The sequence below is a fragment of the Zerene cesonia genome, chromosome 12 (assembly GCF_012273895.1).
Source record: "Zerene cesonia ecotype Mississippi chromosome 12, Zerene_cesonia_1.1, whole genome shotgun sequence".
In the NCBI taxonomy this organism is placed as follows: domain Eukaryota; kingdom Metazoa; phylum Arthropoda; class Insecta; order Lepidoptera; family Pieridae; genus Zerene; species Zerene cesonia.
In genome coordinates this window covers 6,407,417-6,426,386 of record NC_052113.1, presented here as the reverse complement: position 1 = coordinate 6,426,386, position 18,970 = coordinate 6,407,417, and the positions used below count along the sequence as shown (strand labels likewise).

At 31.9% G+C, this 18,970-nt stretch overlaps 5 protein-coding genes across 6 annotated transcripts in view; 2 read left to right on the top strand and 3 right to left on the bottom strand.

Annotated features, from left to right (window-relative positions):
- Nucleotides 1-3,204, top strand: part of LOC119830684 (ATP-dependent translocase ABCB1-like) — a 14,441-nt gene extending 11,237 nt beyond the window's left edge. The window contains exons 19-23 of the mRNA XM_038353776.1: nt 140-299; nt 696-890; nt 1,142-1,348; nt 1,619-1,765; nt 2,404-3,204. Coding sequence (XP_038209704.1) covers nt 140-299; nt 696-890; nt 1,142-1,348; nt 1,619-1,765; nt 2,404-2,598 — 904 coding nt within the window. The 3' untranslated portion in view covers nt 2,599-3,204. The remainder of the gene's footprint in view (nt 1-139; nt 300-695; nt 891-1,141; nt 1,349-1,618; nt 1,766-2,403) is intronic.
- A 21-nt stretch (nt 3,205-3,225) lies between these two features.
- Nucleotides 3,226-4,186, bottom strand: LOC119830686 (methylated-DNA--protein-cysteine methyltransferase). Its single transcript, XM_038353778.1, has 2 exons — nt 3,582-4,186; nt 3,226-3,502 (listed from the first exon to the last, which is right to left on the bottom strand). Exons 1-2 carry the CDS (start codon nt 3,891-3,893, stop codon nt 3,260-3,262), a joined length of 555 nt encoding a protein of 184 aa, XP_038209706.1. The 5' UTR covers nt 3,894-4,186; the 3' UTR covers nt 3,226-3,259.
- A 1,317-nt stretch (nt 4,187-5,503) lies between these two features.
- On the bottom strand, nt 5,504-9,422 carry LOC119830685 (prostaglandin reductase 1-like). Its single transcript, XM_038353777.1, has 7 exons — nt 9,122-9,422; nt 8,394-8,496; nt 7,025-7,210; nt 6,453-6,571; nt 6,050-6,204; nt 5,866-5,971; nt 5,504-5,792 (listed from the first exon to the last, which is right to left on the bottom strand). The coding sequence occupies exons 1-7, from the start codon at nt 9,285-9,287 to the stop codon at nt 5,560-5,562; spliced, it is 1,068 nt and encodes a 355-aa protein (XP_038209705.1). The 5' UTR covers nt 9,288-9,422; the 3' UTR covers nt 5,504-5,559.
- Nucleotides 9,423-9,991: 569 nt separating this feature from the next.
- On the top strand, nt 9,992-15,809 carry LOC119830983 (putative uncharacterized protein DDB_G0282133). Its single transcript, XM_038354178.1, has 7 exons — nt 9,992-10,375; nt 10,491-10,719; nt 10,975-11,169; nt 11,245-11,310; nt 12,004-12,158; nt 12,249-12,333; nt 12,415-15,809. Exons 1-7 carry the CDS (start codon nt 10,296-10,298, stop codon nt 15,784-15,786), a joined length of 4,182 nt encoding a protein of 1,393 aa, XP_038210106.1. The 5' UTR covers nt 9,992-10,295; the 3' UTR covers nt 15,787-15,809.
- A 190-nt stretch (nt 15,810-15,999) lies between these two features.
- The window catches only part of LOC119830984 (transmembrane protein 120 homolog), a 9,167-nt gene continuing 6,196 nt past the window's right edge, over nt 16,000-18,970 (bottom strand). Inside the window, exons 8-9 of one of the 2 annotated variants that reach the window (XM_038354179.1) lie at nt 17,409-17,561; nt 16,000-16,187 (exon numbers count right to left, since the gene is read on the bottom strand). In XM_038354179.1, the coding sequence (XP_038210107.1) occupies nt 16,143-16,187; nt 17,409-17,561 (198 nt within the window). In that variant the 3' untranslated portion in view covers nt 16,000-16,142. The remainder of the gene's footprint in view (nt 16,188-17,408; nt 17,562-18,970) is intronic. The other variant, XM_038354180.1, reaches the window with a different exon arrangement.

The window sequence follows — 18,970 nt, the reverse complement described above, 5'->3', positions numbered from 1 at the left end:
GTTTAGGCGTGAAAGCGTAACAGACAGACAGACAGACAGAGTTACTTTCGCATTTATAATATTAGTAGGGATTATAAATTTACACATATTTTCTTACAAATAATACTCGTAAAAACTGCATAATTCATATACATTTTAGGTCTGCACAAGCATTGCTCATGGGTTCCGCCTCAGCTACACAAGCGTTTGCTTTTGCGCCAAATTTCCAGAAAGGAATTAAAGCTGCAAGACGTGTTATGATCCTCTTGGACCGGGAATCTAAGATCCAAGATCCACAAAAACCTGCTGTGGAAAATTTCGTAAGTATAAACGCCAATAAACGATATAACAGACACAGAAACTATACCTACAATTGATTTAATGAAAAATAATTTATGTTGCTTATAAAAGCGTAATCCATACACAATGCTAAACTCCACAACATTTTATGAAACAAAGACATTCGCCGCGTCTGCCTGTCTTTATGATTGCGATAAACTCAAAAACTACTGGACTGATTTTCATAATGTTTTCACTAATAGATAGCGAGCGAACAACACAAGCGAAGCTGAAGAAAATTTGTAATAAATCTAAAAACAGAAGTATCTTATAAACAACCCCAACATTATGTGAATTTCGATTTAAAATGTAATGCAATCAAACTATTACGAATTAGTAAATATTTTGTAATATGATCGCTAAGTCTATTTTTTTAGAGAGGCACTGGAGAGGCTAGCCTACAAAATGTTAGCTTCAGGTATCCAACGCGACCGCTCATAGAGGTCTTGAGTAGTTTGGATCTGGAAATAGAAAATGGAAAAACAGTGGCCTTAGTTGGAGCAAGTGGTTGCGGTAAAAGTACCATCATCCAGCTGTTGGAAAGATATTATGATCCTGACGAAGGCATTGTGGTAGGGTGCTCGTGCTCTTTGATTGGTTTCTTCAAAATGTTTAGTTTTTCTTTTTCGAAAGGCATTATTTTTGCTATTTTTATGTTTTTAACACCTAACTAACCAATTATGCACATTTTGCATATGTTTTGTTTTGTCTGGACAAAACAGGTGTTAATTGATGAATGTATTAATCAATCTTGATGCCAGTAAAATACTCCTTCAGTTAATCAAGGCGCCATTCAAATATAAGCTCTATCTCATAATTTTAGGCGCAAAACGGCATTTCTCTACCGAAATTAAAGCTCGCCGATCTAAGACAAACTATTGGATTTGTACAACAAGAACCTGTCTTATTTGATCGCACGATCGGAGAGAACATTGCATACGGTGACAATTCCCGGATCCCCAGTATGGACGAAGTGATAGAAGCTGCCAAACAAGCCAATATACACAATTTCATTGTGTCCCTCCCAGCGGTAAGTGGTTATGAATAAACAAGCAATTTGTATTAAACTGTCTTTCCAAAAAAAATACAAAAATAAAAAAAACAAACATAAACTTGCAACTTCATATGCAGCGTTATCAAATTTTTATTTTAGCAAAATTGGGAACGCAATCCACACAGTTTCATATATTTCATGAAGATTAAATTTTCTGATCCCATTTATTGTTAAACGTGCATAAAAAAATGTTTAAATTGTGTAACGTGTATAGGTACTAGGTAGTGATACAAAAACATATTTCAGGGTTACGACACCAATATTGGTTCTAAAGGAACTCAACTATCGGGCGGACAAAAACAAAGAGTAGCAATCGCTAGAGCTTTGATCCGCCGACCTAAGATGCTTCTACTAGACGAAGCTACCAGTGCTCTAGATACAGAAAGTGAAAAGGTAAGTTTTACTACAAAAATGAAACTGAAACTGAAAAATACAATGAAATTGGTATTTAAACCCTTGACATTGGATGTCGCACACAATTTACAACTTTCATAAAATAACATAGAAGTAATAATTTCCTGCCTCATAGGAGGCCTGTGTCCCAGCAGTGGGAACATATATGGGCTGATGATGAATTATTTCCTACAAAAGGTCACCGACGTCCCTGGGAGTAGTTACTATTCCAAATTTTAAAATGGGACCAAATGACAACAATTCCCTATGAAATACAGAAAGAATCGTGTCAATCGGTTGAGAACCCACTGAGTCATAAAGTAACAAGCCAAAAGAATAAATTAATATAATCAATGTATTAACGAAAATAAATGTTCTCCAGAATTTTCCTTTAGGAATATAATATAGTAACTATAGAAAGAGGGGAATATATAGACAAATTCATGAGTTCACTCATTAGCCGCCAACTGTTGCAGTAAAGCGAAAAACACAAAACTACGAAAAATTATAAAATAATCATTCATGTGAGAAACGAATTTTCAATTTCGTCCAATATTGTGACCCAATCCCATCATAATCATACACTTGTAGTATTTCAATTATCGAAGTTCTAACGTTTGAGTTTAAATTTTGTGCAGGTGGTACAAGAGGCGCTGGACGCGGCGAAGGCGGGGCGCACGTGCGTGATGATCGCGCACCGGCTCAGCACCGTGCGCGACGCCGACCGCATCTGCGTGCTGCACGCCGGCCGCGTCGCTGAGAGCGGCACGCACGACCGCCTGCTCGCGCTCAAGGGACTCTACTACAATCTCAACCGGCGAGGTTATGCTTGATTGTTATTCAATCTTAGGTCAATTTTTTAGAATAGCAGTAACATCCGCCTTTGAATTGTTAAATACAGAGTTGGAGGAAGTTAGTAAATTGTTTTTAATGAATGCATAGGTAGGACTGTGCATGCAGATATTACCTACTTGTGCTGATTGTATTATTGTCATTCACAACTTTGAACTTAGTAATATTATAAACTTTGTACTTATTAATATAATTAAGCAATTTATGTAACTTATACATATTTTTTGATAGCAAAATTGTTTAAGTAAAATCATTTCTTAACTATGATTTTAGCTGACACCATGCAAAACAATAACTTGATAGATAAGTTTTTATGAGTGAAGAATGGGATAGGCAGTTTCTCTTTTTTATATTTATAGTATTAAATGCAATTTATAAAAATTTGAGAGGCAATGAAAACATACTTTAGAGATATAAAAGTTATACGATTGACCCAGTATTCAACAAAAATTTAATATATAGTGCCTTTTTAGATAGTAACACATTACTATATCTTTAAATTACATGTTTCCTTATTTAAATAAAATTAATTTAAATATAAGTGTAAATATATATATTTTTTATTATGTACCAAAAAATATATTAGTTTCATGAAATGAAATATGGAGTGTAATAAAAAGAATTTTTATTTTTATCCAAGCATCATTCAGCATAAAGTTTTTCATGTTCCAACAACCACTCTTTCCTATCCAGACCACCACTAAAACCTCCTTTAGATGCAGAAGCTACTATTCTGTGGCATGGGATTATTATGAAATGAGAATTGGCTCCACAAGCAGCTCCTATTGCTCGAGCATGACCTCCCGATCTGCCCAGGGCTTGTGCTATATCACCATATGTCTGTGTTGATCCATATGGCAGTTCAGACAGTTTATTCCATACTTCCTAAAATAATAAAATCTATATGTTATTGATTTATCTTACTAAAATTCTTAATTTTTAGATATAAAAGAACAAAACATACCTTTTGGAAATCAGAACCAAATGTTTTAATAGGAACAGTAAATTTCTTGAGTGTTCCTTCAAAGTACTGTCTAAATTCATCTTCTAATGTTTCCAGCAATTTATTCTTGTCTTCTTTGAATGAGCAAGATAATTCTTCTGACACTGTTTTAAATATTTTATCAACATTCTTGGAGTCTTCAAAACAAACAAAATATATAAACTCGACATCACCTGCCGCTATTACTTTTCCAACAGGAGAATCAAATACGGTAACGTTAACTATATTATCACTATTTATAGAATAATTACTAATCAAACTTGAGATCTGCATGTTTCCTATTAATTTACAACTCAATAAAATGTAATTTGTGAGACCTCGTTAGATATTATCTATTGAAATACAGTTTTATAACAAAATTATGAATCAATGGTAGGTACATGTGAATTAAATTATATGTTGATTGTCTTTGAGTTATGGTTCAAATCTAACTGAATTCAGAACTGCACCAAAACAAAACAGTTATCACGCACGTCACCGGTCGCACGTGAACAATCGGTAAACATGCGGTAAACTTTACAATAGATATTAGATACTCTCAAGTCTCTGTACCAAAGAGTAGTATAATAATACTGCTCTGCACTCTTAATCTTAATATGTCAATGTCAAATTTTTCTGCTATTCATGCCGTAATCGCATAGACGATATATATTACATCATATTATAGGTACATATAGACCAAGAGCCGTTGAACCCCAGACCTAAGTTATTAAAAAAAAAACTTAAATGTTGGTCAGCGTTTGCTTCTAACACAGATAAGAACGATGAACCTTTATGAAGTTTGGCAGGTAAACGTCACTAAAAAATACTGATCTAAATAGATCAAGTAATAATGTACAATATTTTTGGTAAAAATTGCATTATTCATTGCCAGCCACTTAACATCGTGGCAACCCCTTGCCAGACACCCTTATGATTCCATTGGGATATTTCTAAGGATTTTTTAAGACTTTATTTTTCTTATCATAATATAATCGTGGGAAGCGACTTTCCTTAATACATAGTATACAGCAAAGTCACTTGCAGCGTCTGTCCCTATATATGTATGTATGTATGATTAGATCTTTAAAACTGCACAACGGATTTTTAGGGTATTTTTATAATAGATAGAGTGATTCAAGAGGAATGTTTATATATAATAATAACATCTATTAAAGTACTCCGAATTTAACCCGTGCAAATCCGCGGCAAAAGCTAGCAAGATATATAAGCAAATAGTAGTGCTTAAGGGATCGCGAAGTTTTCAATCCAAATTTTGAAACATTTGTTTGGTAAAGGAAATTATTATGATCGATAGGTAATAGTATCACATATAGTTAATATGAATAAAAATCTATCTCAAGTGCTAGTCAGATTCGCGACACTCAGGGTTCCGTATATACTGCCTGAAGAAAAATTAGATTTATTTTAAGGGAGTATGCAATAGATGAGCGATAGGTTGTTGTTGTGAAAATTTAGCCCCAAGTATCACTAATTTAGTACGATCAATTTGCTTATATAAATTGTAGATACTCTTCAAAATTGATTAGATTTCAATCAGCTCAGTCAAACGCGACGTTAGGTTAGGTTAGGTTGCCAGTAAGGAATGCCAGAATGTATTTATGTGTATTTAATATATAAGCGATCGCCACACCCATGGTAACCGATAACCACCACCCGAGGTAGGACTCAGCATATTTCAGCATATTTGTTGCCCCCTTTTAAGGGAGAAGGGATAAGGAAAGAATTGACGACGCGATTAAACGAACGGTGGGGAAACGGAAAATGGCTTCCGGCGCCCCACTCACCGAACGAAACACAGTAGCATGCTACTATTTTACGCCGATACGCTGTGGGGTGGTTTACCTTCACCGTGCATTATTTTAAATGAAAAATTCTAGAGATACATTATTTTAAAATAAATACTTTAATTAAAAAAATAAACAGGTTAATAAGTCTCTCAGTTTACTTTAACCACAGCTTTTCCTAAATTCTCGCCCCTTAACATTCCATTAAGAGCTCCCACCATATTATCAAATCCATGATATGTTTTCTCTTGGTACTTTAATTTGCCTTCTTGCAGCCATTTTAGATTCATGCTTATTCCCTCATTCCACCTGTCTGTCCATCTATTGACCAAAAATCCTTCCACTTTTAATTCTCTTAAAACGATTATCGGTTGCAATATTTTCACTGTAAAATTAAATGTAAAAGAAAAATCAAAATCGTACCTAGAACAGGATAGAACTTCAAAAATTAGTCTAACCTTTTGGAGTTTTCACGTCATTATATGATGAGATAGATCCACAGATAGCCACCCTACCATATTTGTTCATGTGATTCATTATAGTATAACTTATATCACCTCCAACCTGAAATAATTATGTATTTTATATGGTAATGGTAATGTTTGTTTCAGTAAATATATATCAAGTACAATTGTATCTTACATTATCGAAATAACAATCGACACGATTAGGCGCTGCATCTTTTAGTGCTGCTTTAATATCGACTTTTTTATAGTTAAACGCGTGGTCGAATCCAAGTTCCTTTACCAAATACTCACATTTTTCATCTGAACCCGCAAAACCTATGACTCTGCAACCTAAAAAAAATTAAGACATTTTTTATTGATTCACTCCATAAAAAACCTTATTATAGAAACGTATGCTCGCGGGCAAAGCTAACCGAGTGGTAGAAATATAAATTATGATATCTACTCCATGACACATACCTTACTGATCTTATTCGGAATTTATTTGTAATAAGTCAATTAACAAATAAATGGTTACATAAACATAAAGGTTTTTGAAAAATATATAGGTACCTAAGATTAATCGCTATGTATACTACCTATTATCTTGGCAATTTGCCCCACATGTGATCCAACTGCGCCCGCTGCCCCAGTAATCGCAACAGTTTCACCGGCTTTGGGGCAACAAATTTCTTTAAGTCCAAAGTAAGCTGTGTTCCTATAAAATAAATCCATAAGGAATTCATATTTTATATACCTAGTATAAATAAAATGTTTTTTTTTTGACTTATTACCCGAACGTAGAATACAAGTTTAAAATATATTTTGTGATATTTTGTTTTTCTAAATATTATATAATTTGAAAATTAAATATATAATTTTCATACAAAGAAAAGAACTATGTCTTTTTCAAAGAAAAACGAGAGATTATTACTGCAGTCAGTATCCCTTTTGTGACAATACATGTGAAAGTAGGTAATATCAATCAGAACTTGTATGCAAAACTATACATGATCCATCATATTATGGAACCATAATGTTCCGTTCGATATTTTTTTATACATAAGAAATAAAGAAACCTTATGAGAACTGGTGTGGGTTCAATGAAACCTGTAGTAAGGATGAACAGGCACTTAGTATTTCTAAAATTTTATTGAACATAGTAACATACCCAGGCATACCAAGTACACCCAAAGCTAAAGACACGGGATACGGTTTAAGGTCTGGTACTTGTACCAGTGGTATGGTCCCTTTGGCTAGCGGTTTATCGGGATTACAGATGGTATGAGTTCGCCAACCAAATGAATCTGTCACGTAGCTACCAACGGGGTATTTATCATTTCGACTCTCTATGACCCTGAAACAAATAAAAATATTTTTCCATTATTCCATCATCTCATCAAATATTTTTCAAGGCTTCTAGAAATAACTTTCAATTTTATAGAAACACGACAGTTATAATTTTTAGTCTAGATCGCGATTGTTTAATTATTGCTATGGATGGTCTGGTCTCTCTGAGATTATTGCAAGGTAACGCAAAAAGATTTTTTTTTAATAAACAAGTCATTTTTGCTCGAGAGGAAATCCGAAACTGGGTCGTAAGTACTAGTACTACGTAACAAAACTAATCAAGAAAATGCTAAACATACATTAGTTATAAAAGCTCATAAAACATAACGTTTAAATAGATCAATCCAGTGGCGTAGCTAGGTAACCTAGAGCCCTGGGGCAAATAAAAAAATGGGGCTAACTGCTATCAAAACTGGTAAGGTTTTTTGATATAAAATTATTAAATGTACAAATACTTTAAAAATGCTAATAATGTAGTTTCAAATTTGCGTACATCTATTTGAATATATGTGGGTCAATTCATAAATGTTTATTAATTACTATTTTCTTTAGTTTTCCGTAGCTCTAGTGGTAGAGCGTTGGGGTATCGCACATATGGGTATGTGTTCGGTTCCCACTGCGAGTAACGTTATTTCTTTTCAAGATTCTCAAATTAAGTTTATATTTATCAGAATGAAATATTTATTTGAATTTAATCATAATTTTGTTTGAACGAATTAATGTGATTTTTAATGAACATTTTACATTACTTAAAACAAATGTCGTATAGAATTGTTAGAGTAAATAGAACTCAATTTTGTCATTGAGTAGTTCATTCAAAAATATGTCGCTTGGCTCAAGAAACATTTTCAAACCCACGTGGTACTTAGTTTAACGGTTTTGCGCATTTCGCCGTATCCAAACTTATATGTAGATGGTTCGAGCCAAACGAGAATCGTTTGACTGCAGTAACTTTTTTTTTCAGTGCATGATTAAACTCGAGTTGTCACCTGTCCTATTTTTTTTAATGGGAGAAATTTTCAAAAGTTGAGTTCGATTCTATTTTCCCCGGTGCACTGCCCCGCTTGGCCAATTAGTAGGTACGCCACTAGATCAACCTATGTTGCAGAAGTCAGCGTCACTAGGTTAATATAGAATATATGTTAAAAATAGGATCTTTGTAATGAAATAATTATATCATGAATACATACTTGGCAACTTGACCTCCTATCATGTCAGTTGGAAGCTTATAACCTATCATATACGCTCGCATATATGGGTCGACACTTAAATATTCTGCTTGAGTCAATATTTCTGAAAACAAATTTTACAACATTGCTGGTAAAGTCAACAAATGTTTAACAAACGAAAATAGTTGGCTTTTCTTTTGGGTTTTCTTTAAAAATTAACTGCTTCTTTGGTAATGCCGATGCGATACGACTGCTTCATGCTTGGTTAGGTATGAATATAAAAATGTGAAAAGTTACTAATTGAGAACAATGAGACCAATTTTAGTTATTACCTACTAATTAAATAAATACATTTTATTTAAACATAATAACAATATTGTGTTAATAATATATTTGAATGACTTCTAGTACCACATTATTTAGAATATACTAGCTTTTCGCTCTTTACCGGATACAATAGACAGGATAAAATCCAAAATTTCCACCCATACTGTTCCCGTTATCGTTCTCTAAAACTGTCCTTTGTCCTTTCTCGGGTCTCAAATATATCTTTACTAAATAAATAATAAAAATTAACAAAATTTTTATCCATATCGGTTCAGTAGTTTAATAGTCTAGAAGAGATAAACAGTCACAGTAATTTTCACATTTTTGTTATCACTTAGTAGGTGTTTAATATGGAAAATATTATACACCCACTTAGTTATAATATATGCAATAGGAATAATTTATTTGTAAGGCTTACTTACCCCCATTTTTTAAATCCGGAAGTTCCTGTTCAACAATTTTAAAGTCACTTTCTTTTGGTTCTCCTTGAAAATATTTTGTTAAAACATACTTTCTTGCTTTTATTTTTCCAGAAGTTCCAGAATATAAGCGCTTCGATATATGTATTAAACAAGATAATCGAGTCATTTTATACGACCAAAGTTCGACTGATACTAAATATTGCCGTGAATGAAGTATTTGTGTGAGTGAGCTACGTAAACAGCTCACTACTATAGAATGATAATATTTTCAAGGTTAACAACCTTAATTTTTATCTGATAGGCACTGGCAAGCCTTCGATTATACGTCTATAAAATATAAGTATGTATATAAGATATTGGAATAGAGAATTATTCTTGTTTAATAATAATATCGTTGTTTTTTTAAATATTTAAATGAAGTTTATGGTAGCTCTAAATGTCAATGTATAGGTAGTGAGCTTGCCACGAAATAAGTCCTACTGTGAAAATATGAACTAAATTTGACAGGTCGGACATATTGTAGAGAAAGATGCCAGTACAGCAGTAAATATACTACTGCGACTTTAACCCTTTGGAAAAATATGGCGTCTGATGAAAGGAAGGATTACATCGACTATTTCTACTACCGGTATAGATATGTATGTGGCGTATTGATAAATGAACTATGGTTGCTCAATATCTGATTTAACACAATGAACGTTATACGGTGATGTCATATTTTTTCCCGATCTAAAAATCTTCATTTATACTCAACACAAACATTGAAGCGGTACTTTTTATACTACTTTTATAACATGTTATTTAAATTGAATAATACTGGCAACGCTGGAGGCACTTTCAACTCTCCTTTCGCGAGACGTCTTTTATGGCAGACCATATCGTGTCTTTGAAGTTCTATCGTTTCATTTTTAATCTGTTTTAAAATAGCAACATAAAATATGGCCGATTGTATTTTGGCGTTTTCTGCCGCTTTGTGAAAAGAAATAATTATTTACTTACCTAGTCAAATCTCTACAAAACGCATTGAGAGATGGGCTTATGTATCTGAAACCGGACATTTTGAAAATATTTAAGCCTTAAAATTCATGAATGAAGCATAAGAAATTTGTGTATTATGGCATGATAAACACAGAAGATAACATTTATTAAAATAGAATAAGATTTTTTCTTCAGCATGACATCAATCGATAACTTAAAGTGTGTTTTTTGCAATGAGGTATTTAACGACAAAGAAATATTACAGGAACACTTTAGGTAAAAAAATTGCTTGCTTTGTATACTTTCAATTACTAGATACTAACTAGATATATAGAAGAATGCCTATTTATAGATTTTTTCTGTAAATAATTATTGTGTTTATATATTTAAGGAAACACGGCGATCCTTTATTTGATAAAAGTTCTAAGAATAAGAATAAAACACAAAATGAAGTCCCAAGTTCCACTGAAAAAACAGACGACAATGAGTTAGTGGGTTGTGATGTTTGTGAAGAAGTTTTTCCCACAATATCAAAGGCAATTACACATAAACACAAAGTGCATCCTGACCATGATGCCAAGTATTTTTGTCCATGGTGTGGCAAACTTTTTACTATGAAGGTATTTTTATCGAGTATGTTTCAGACTGAACTGTAGATAATGAACAAAAAATAATAAGTAATTTAATTCAAACTATCAATTAAATATTTCTATATGTGTAATCTGTTTTACTATTTTTTTTTATTGTTGTGGTTTTGACTGTACCTTAGTTATCATTACTTTCATTTCTCCCACCACATCTTCCAACTATGAATTGAGTTAAAATATTATAGTTGTACATACACACACCTATAGAATAATATATTATTATTTCAGCATTTGTTCAACAAACATTTGCAATCAAACCATGATGGGTTAACAAATGGCAATGAAAAAAATTTTCACTGCGATAGCTGTAGTGTATACTTCAATGTACCATCAGCGATGCTACATCATAATAAATTCTTTCATAGACAAGACACTGACCTGAACTCTATTGGATCATCAAAGAAGATTAAATTCTATAACCAGGTATGGTTGTTTTTCTTAAGCAAATTCTTGTAGGTACTCAAGCAAATATTGTTATTGTTAAATTTTTTTTTTTAGGAGCTGGTATCAATTTTCTACTGCCCTTTTTGTGGAGAAGAATATAACAATAAAGTAAATTTACATGTGAGTTACTTATTGACTATTCTATATTTATTTAAATAGAACACTTACTAGACTATTTTGGTATTTGTTATACAGTTGACTAGGGTAATCAAACAAATGTTTTGCAGGGCAGTATATATATACTTTCTATCTAAGAGTACCCTGTAATTCAACAACTTATAGATCCAATGATAAGATATTATAGGTATTTCTACCTATAATATAAAAGGGACACATTTTATACAGCATAAACCCGGGGCAGGGTACTGCAGTCCACTGTCTTAGTATTTATTTTCATTAGAATTTGTAATATTTATAGGCAACTTTTCATGATTGTGATATGAAATAATAAAAATAATAATTTGTTTCATCTTTAGAACTCCTAACCAATGTTATAAATGCAAAAACATGTTTGTTTGTCTTTCTTTCTTAAACAGAGCAATTATATAAAATGCTTTTTATCTCATGAGACTAGGCTATAGAGTGATATAGCCTACATTTATCATTTACTGTGGTGAAACATCACTCCCACAGGAATTTTGTTTTGCAACACAGGCAAAACTGCATACAGGAAGCTAGTTAGTATGTAGCTCAACTTAAAAACTTACATCACATACTATAAAGGTGCCACTAACAATAATTTTCATTGGTAATTTCTAAATTCATTCACCTTCTTCTGTCTTTTATATGAAAAATTATGTTTAAATTTTGCAGAAGCATATGGAGGATGACCATAGCGATGAAAATCAAGCCCCGGAGGATGTTTTACGCTGTCCACTTTGTGAGGCATTCTTCTATCATTTAGATGCATATGAATTACACCTGACATTCCATTCCACAGAAGATTTGTATAGTGAACAAAATGAAATGTAAGTTATACATTTATTAAGTAAAATTAAGTAAATCTCAAAAAATTGTAATTTTGTTACATACCTCACATTATCAAAATATTATTCTAGGGTCAGTGAAGTTGCAGAATTTTCATTGGAAGCTGTCCCGCCAATAATGGAAAAAGTATTATCAGATGCTAAAGTTGACCCTATTGTAAGTTGCAATTAAAATTAATATAAGACTTGTATTTTAATAATTTTTTATCAGTATCTGACTTTTTTCTTTCAATTATAGAACAATTTCCTTGAAATGGCCATGAGTGAACCTGAAGACAGAGGCAGAATTAAAACAAAAAAACATAAAAAACATAAGAAGTCAAAAAAGGAGGCTATAACATTTGATGAGTTTTTAAATATGAACAAAGATGTCTTTGGTGATGGTTTAAATGTACAAGGTATTGAAGAAGTTCCTACACAAATGGTTCTCAAGAAAAAATATAAAACAAAAAAAAATATAGCCAATGCCGAAACGAAAAATCTTAACTCAGATTTGGCTAAGTTGAAAAAACAAGGAATTGTAATAAAACCATCTAATAAAAATAGTCCATCTCTAAATGATCAGAAAAATCAAACAACTGTTCAAACTAGTAAAGTAAATGCTTCAGTTTTGTCAAATCCTAATGATGTAATATCAAAATTATTGAGGCATGGTAACAGTGAAATAAAAATTGTAAAGAAATCTATTATACCAGAACCAGAAAATAAGCAGGATACTTATCAATCCAATAAAATAGATTCTTCATCTGATTATAGTAAGTCTTTGGACAATGCGTCTCAAATATGCACAAAAGAGAATGAGAAACATGAAATGGAGATCCCTGAAATGGATTTGCAAAATGAAACACAAATTGAAAGCAAAGGTGATCTCATTGAAAACAGGAATAAGGAAATTGAAGAGCCTGCAAATATAACAACAGAAGAAAATCTTTCACAAGATGAGACAATTGTATCAGATAAATGCATAGATGAATTAAATAATGATGAGGAAAACATTCCAGCAAATATAGAAGAGACTCTAGAGAAAATTGATACCCCTTTAAATAGTTTAGAGAACATGGGCTCACAATTAACTATAAAATCTCTTAGTGAAACAAACAATAAAGTAACAAATGAGCAGCAAATACAAAATGAATTAGAAAATTCCGAGATAAACAAAAAAAGCATTCAAGAAAGTAATACGGATGATGATGAAGCACCCGAAAAAATAGACGAGAGTACAATTAAGAGTAATGCCTTGAAATCATTGAATTTAAATAAAGGTATTACTGTAAATTCAGTTGTTAAAAACTCACATCCTAGTCCATTAATATCAGGAGAAAAACCTATGCAGCCAAAACAAAATGTCAATGTTTGTACTAATAAATCATTACAAACATTAAAAAGCTTGAGTAAATTTATAACAGTAAAACAGACAAATTCGTCGCCACCTTTAAATCAAAACCTTGGATCTGATGACGATAATGATGAAAAAGATTTTATGAGTGCTGATGAAAATGAAAATGCAGATAACGACCCTTTACAACAACCACCTGTATGTGTAAAACAACAGCGAAATAACACGAAAGTTATACCAACAAAAACTCCATCTAACGAATATACAACTGAAACAAAAAATAATTCAATATCTATGGCTTCTCAGAGAAATGTGGATATTTTAAAACGATTGACAAATGTTACAGCTAAATCTATTCCGATAACTAAAAATATTCCCTTATCACAAAAACCTGTGAAAGAAAAAATTCCTATAAATGTTAGTGTTAAAAAAGAAACTGTTAACCCTAAAAAAGATAATATTATAGAGATTTTAAATATTGATGATTCAGATAGTGATGCTGACAGTGAGCATATTGTAAAAACTCATCAAAATAACGCAAGTAAGCCAGTAAAAATTCCCAATAAAAACATCGTTAAACCAACATCTACGCATGATTTACGCGGATTGAATAAAAATATCACAATCAAATCAATGAGCCAACAGAGTTCAAACTATACCGCATATAAATCCAATTCAGGAGAAGAATGCAAAAAAACTGTTATAAATCGAAGTTATGAAACGAAAAATGTCAACATTATACGAGGCAATAATAAATTGTTGGAAGAACAAAAAAATCTCCAGAATACGATAAAAAATTTAAGACGTCATATAACAATTAAATCAAAAAAATCTCCTCAATTTAATTCCGATTTTCAACCTGAGGAGATGAACGATGCAGATAGTATTGGGCATTCAATGAATCCAGATGAAGATCACGACTCCGACTGCAGTGAAGGTAGAATTAAAATAACAGAACTGAATGAAGAAGATTTTAGCGATAACAAACAAAACGTGGAAGAAGAATCACAGGCTAGAGTTGAATCGCCCCATAGTTATAACAGTGATGAGGAAATACCAAATGAGGATGATATAGACGAAAATTTTCCAGATATTGAGAGTCAAATTAAAATAAATCCTATCGTAAAAACGAATCAACATCTCAAACCGCCTACTAAGCCGCAAAAATCTAACATAAGCCACTTAAGTGAACTAACAATAAAACCTGTACGCCAAGGAAATACAATTTCAGACGATGAAATAAAGACAAATGATAAAGTATCTGATACAGCGAGAAATGTTACAAATGCATCTAAACCTTCAACGTCGAAAACTGTAAATCAAGAGAAACAAATTAGTAAAAACGTTCAATCTAGTCAAAAGGCAAGTTCGTCATCCAATCAAATTAGTACTGTTAAAACTGTCAAAACATATCAATCGCAAACTGTCATTGAAGAAATAACAACTACAGTTACAAAAACAATTCGAACTGTTAATACTCAGGAAGTTCAGAATACGAGTCAAAATATATCAAGGCCAACTATAAGACCCCAAAAAATAATCAATAAGCCCTCGAATATCATGAGAGCCTCTCCAATAAGACAACCTTCACCAGCGATTGGTACTAAAGTGCGAAATTCTGTTCCTCCTCAATTAGTATCTTCTAACACAAACGCAATCCGACCATCTAATATGTTAGTTTCGGCACGTCCTAGACAGAGTGCGCCACGAGTGCAGAATCCAACTAATATTCGTAAAATTGCACCTCAAGCTCAAAACCAACCCCGTCCTTATACTCAAAACAGACCTCTAAAGATTTCGCCCCAACTAACGAATAACACAAAAAGGCAATCTGAGGAAGCCTCTGGTCATTTTAGTTGTTTCAAAAAACCAAAAGAATCTCTTATACCTGTACAAGACATACCGGATATGAGCGAAGATGGAACGATGCAGTATTCATGTTCACAAAGCAAGTCTAGTATCACAAATGTAACAAAAGTATTAAATAGCACTGGTTCAACGTCTCAAACAAGATCGGAATCCAGTTCGTCGTCTCAACAGCACATAGCTAAATTGAGTGGAGTGTCGGGCCTCAAGATAGTCAAAACAAGTTCACAGCAATCGAAACAGGTGGAAGAGAAATGTGAAAATGTTAATACGCCTAAAAATGATACAATAGCGGCTTTGGAGAAACTTCAGAGACAAGGCTTACTCATAAAAAAACCTAGATTAGACACAACTGATTATGAACATAATTCATGCAGTGGGAGTGATGGAGAAGCATATGAAGAATAAATTTCGTATTCTGCCACAAAAAATTCAAGACTGGTCTTTTTTGTTTTGTTTGACAGTTATTTGGTTGTAAATAAATGTATATAAACGAAATAGTAATTAGTTTTAAGAGTGACATTCAATGTAAAGGGAAGTAAAATTATTATTTATAAAAAAATATTGATGTTTCAGTGAAAACATTTTGTTTTTTATGAAACAATAAATGAGTAATAAATACTACGACATACTTTTATTTAACAGCTATATTTACATAAAAGATACATAATATCAATAATACAAATATCTTTCGTTATGAAAATACTATAATGATAATAAAATCGAATATATTTATCGACGAGATAACCAAACTACTTGTAACGTTATTCCTGCTTTGTGTCCAGTTTATTTTGCCTCCATTTCTGATCCTGCAATTATTAAAGATAAATTAAAAAATCAGCAGAACTGAAAGATAAAAAGCCTGGTTCTACTATCTTAACAGGTGTAAAAACATTGTGACCAACACAAAACTCCAAATAAACGTAAGCCTAAAAGCTACATTTACATATTTTGTGGCTATAAAAAATGCAAACATAAATTAAGCAAAAACCCAAATCAAAACGGACAAAACAAAGCACCTACTTTTTGAAACGTACCGATGTGCTTCTTATTCTTGTCACGAAATATTTAAACATTGTCGAGGTATACACAAATAATCATATTATGATTTCATATTATAGGCGATAGTAATTGATGTGAACAAATTATAGAACGTTTATACAGAGAGGAAACGACGAAATTGCCTCAAGACTCAATTTATTCTCGTAAAACTTCAATAAGGACATTATAAATTTGTTAACGAACATCTGTCGGGATAAATGGTGTATGGGGCACTTCACGTTGAACGGACAACTGAAACATTGGAGGTCGTAAATTTCGTATACTCCGGTCAGTTATAATTGTAGTAGACGTGCATGTTTACGCACAATTCTCATTTTTAGTTGTAATGACTAAATATATATGTATTGAAATTACTCAAACATCGATTTGAAACTCTCACCTCTGGTTTTCAAAACGTAAAACAATTCAAACAATGAAATATTATTTGAAAACAATCACTGTTAAAGCAAAACTTTTGTTTTATACAAATAAACTAACATCCAAAGATATCGGACATCATTATTAATAAATTTTTAATAGCTCATAACTCAACAGTAATGAAGAGAATAAAATATTATGTGTTCACATTCACGTCAGATAGAATTATGTATAACTAACCAAAACATTAACAAAATTCACGATCTCGTATTGTTTTTGATTGTCTGCTTAATGTCTCTTTTGATTACTAATTTAACATAAAAAACTTGTATTGTATTAAAGAAGCCAACTCAATATTTTTATTCAAGGCGATACCGTCATATCCAACTATGTTATCACATTCTCCAAATTTTTCCCATAAAGCCAATGACGTCACTATAAAAAATAAAACAATTAGATCTCCAGCTTTAAAACTGAGAATTGCCATAGATTAAGAATGCACTTAAAAACCCTCGGACAATACACAGTCTGCCATAATGGTGATTGTTGATGAATAATTTTTGGAAGCCTAGCCTTGCTTTAATGATATCTTAGACTCTATCATCACGTACCAAAACTGCAATTTCATTAGACAGCCGGTACGCGATAGCTCGCAATTTGTAGCGCAACTTCAATGCACCCCGATTTTTCTTGTACATCGTTTGAAGAATCGTATATGTATTACAGCAGTGCAACGTAAGGAACAAAACGGCTAAGTAAGACACCTGCAGATAATTTCAAACAAAAATTAAGAAATCAAAAGTAAAATTTGCAACTATAAGATAATTTATTTAGTGTATTATAAATAAACAGAAATGAATTTTACAACGAGTTGTGTGTAAAAAAAAAGTAAATTAAATATACAAAGCGTTAAGTACACAGTCTATTTGCATTTTAATTTACACAGATCTATGTTTTCTTATATAACTATTTAGCAGTACACATGCTGCATGACTAGTTGTTTTAGTCAACATCCAAATAATATTACAATATATACAAGTACCACATTTTTCAAATTATTAAAATTTTGTGTCTGTGCATAAAATAGTGCACCATTTGAAACTAATGCGTGAATTTTTGTTATTTTAAAATTAAACACCGGGCTAGAATGAAATTAGTTGATCGTATTAAATAAATTATAACAAATAATATTAATTACGCATACTTCATTTCTATAACAAGTTATAATAGATTCCCGACATGCACAATATACTTGTTGGCTAAAGATTATCAAAAAGGTTTTGTATCAATATACAAATATATATTGTGATATTAAAAATATATCGTTTCGTACAACCAATCCTTGATTTGTATATAAAGAATTATGAATAAACTGTGTACAAATGACAATGATTATTCTATTCATACAGAACACATAAAATTGTTTTCTAAAACTTACATGTAAAATAAATACGTACAAATTAAAGTTCTAACTAGTAAAATGCATTTTAGTATAGTAATTTATTCAAAAACGTAAATAATTCGAGTTCAAGCCATTATTTAACTCCTATATTCGAGCTGACTCACTGTTTCCATGGGAATAGGACTGGTAAGCTATTTAGCCCAGCCAAGTTAGTAACATGACAAAAATTGGAATAATCATCATAAGTGTATTATTCAACATAATTTAATTCCAATAGTCCGATTTCGTTTCATGTGTAAATATCAATGACATACACACTAATCTAAATCACTGACTCATACAACTTTTGTGCAATATCTTGTAGAAATTTGTAAAGAATATAGCTATAACAGAAAATACTACGACGTCAATTAATTCCAATTTTTGCCACTCGCTAAAATAGCATTGTGTCACTATAGGTAGATATTCCGTACTACACTCCTGAATCAATCTAAACATGCTCTAAAAATGAAAATTAAAATTAAAAAATGCTAGGCCTGTACACATATCATTTTGCCTATTAAACAATTAATAAGCAAAACATGCTGTGTATTACAAATATAGCAGAATATTCTAGAGTCTCGCACAACACATTATTAAATACACAAATATTATCCAATTAGTAAAATCATTTGAATAATATCAGTAACGGTCAGTTTATATTGTAGATTTCACATGATCTTGTGACTAAGCCAACTACCAACCCAGAATATAAGTCGTCTTCTTGTATAT

What these genes read in the sequence shown, in the direction of transcription:
- LOC119830686 (XM_038353778.1), bottom strand. Translation starts at nt 3,893, where the DNA reads ATGCAGATCTCAAGTTTGATTAGTAATTATTCTATAAATAGTGATAAT. An exon ending in TTGGTTCTGATTTCCAAAAG is followed by an intron (nt 3,503 to 3,581) that starts GTATGTTTTGTT and finishes TTATTATTTTAG; the next exon opens with GAAGTATGGAATAAACTGTC.
- LOC119830685 (XM_038353777.1), bottom strand. Translation starts at nt 9,287, where the DNA reads ATGACTCGATTATCTTGTTTAATACATATATCGAAGCGCTTATATTCT. An exon ending in TCCGGATTTAAAAAATGGGG is followed by an intron (nt 8,497 to 9,121) that starts GTAAGTAAGCCT and finishes ATTTGTTTTCAG; the next exon opens with AAATATTGACTCAAGCAGAA. An exon ending in TCGATTGTTATTTCGATAAT is followed by an intron (nt 5,972 to 6,049) that starts GTAAGATACAAT and finishes TAATTATTTCAG; the next exon opens with GTTGGAGGTGATATAAGTTA.
- LOC119830983 (XM_038354178.1), top strand. Translation starts at nt 10,296, where the DNA reads ATGACATCAATCGATAACTTAAAGTGTGTTTTTTGCAATGAGGTATTT. An exon ending in GCAAACTTTTTACTATGAAG is followed by an intron (nt 10,720 to 10,974) that starts GTATTTTTATCG and finishes TTATTATTTCAG; the next exon opens with CATTTGTTCAACAAACATTT. An exon ending in TATAGTGAACAAAATGAAAT is followed by an intron (nt 12,159 to 12,248) that starts GTAAGTTATACA and finishes ATATTATTCTAG; the next exon opens with GGTCAGTGAAGTTGCAGAAT.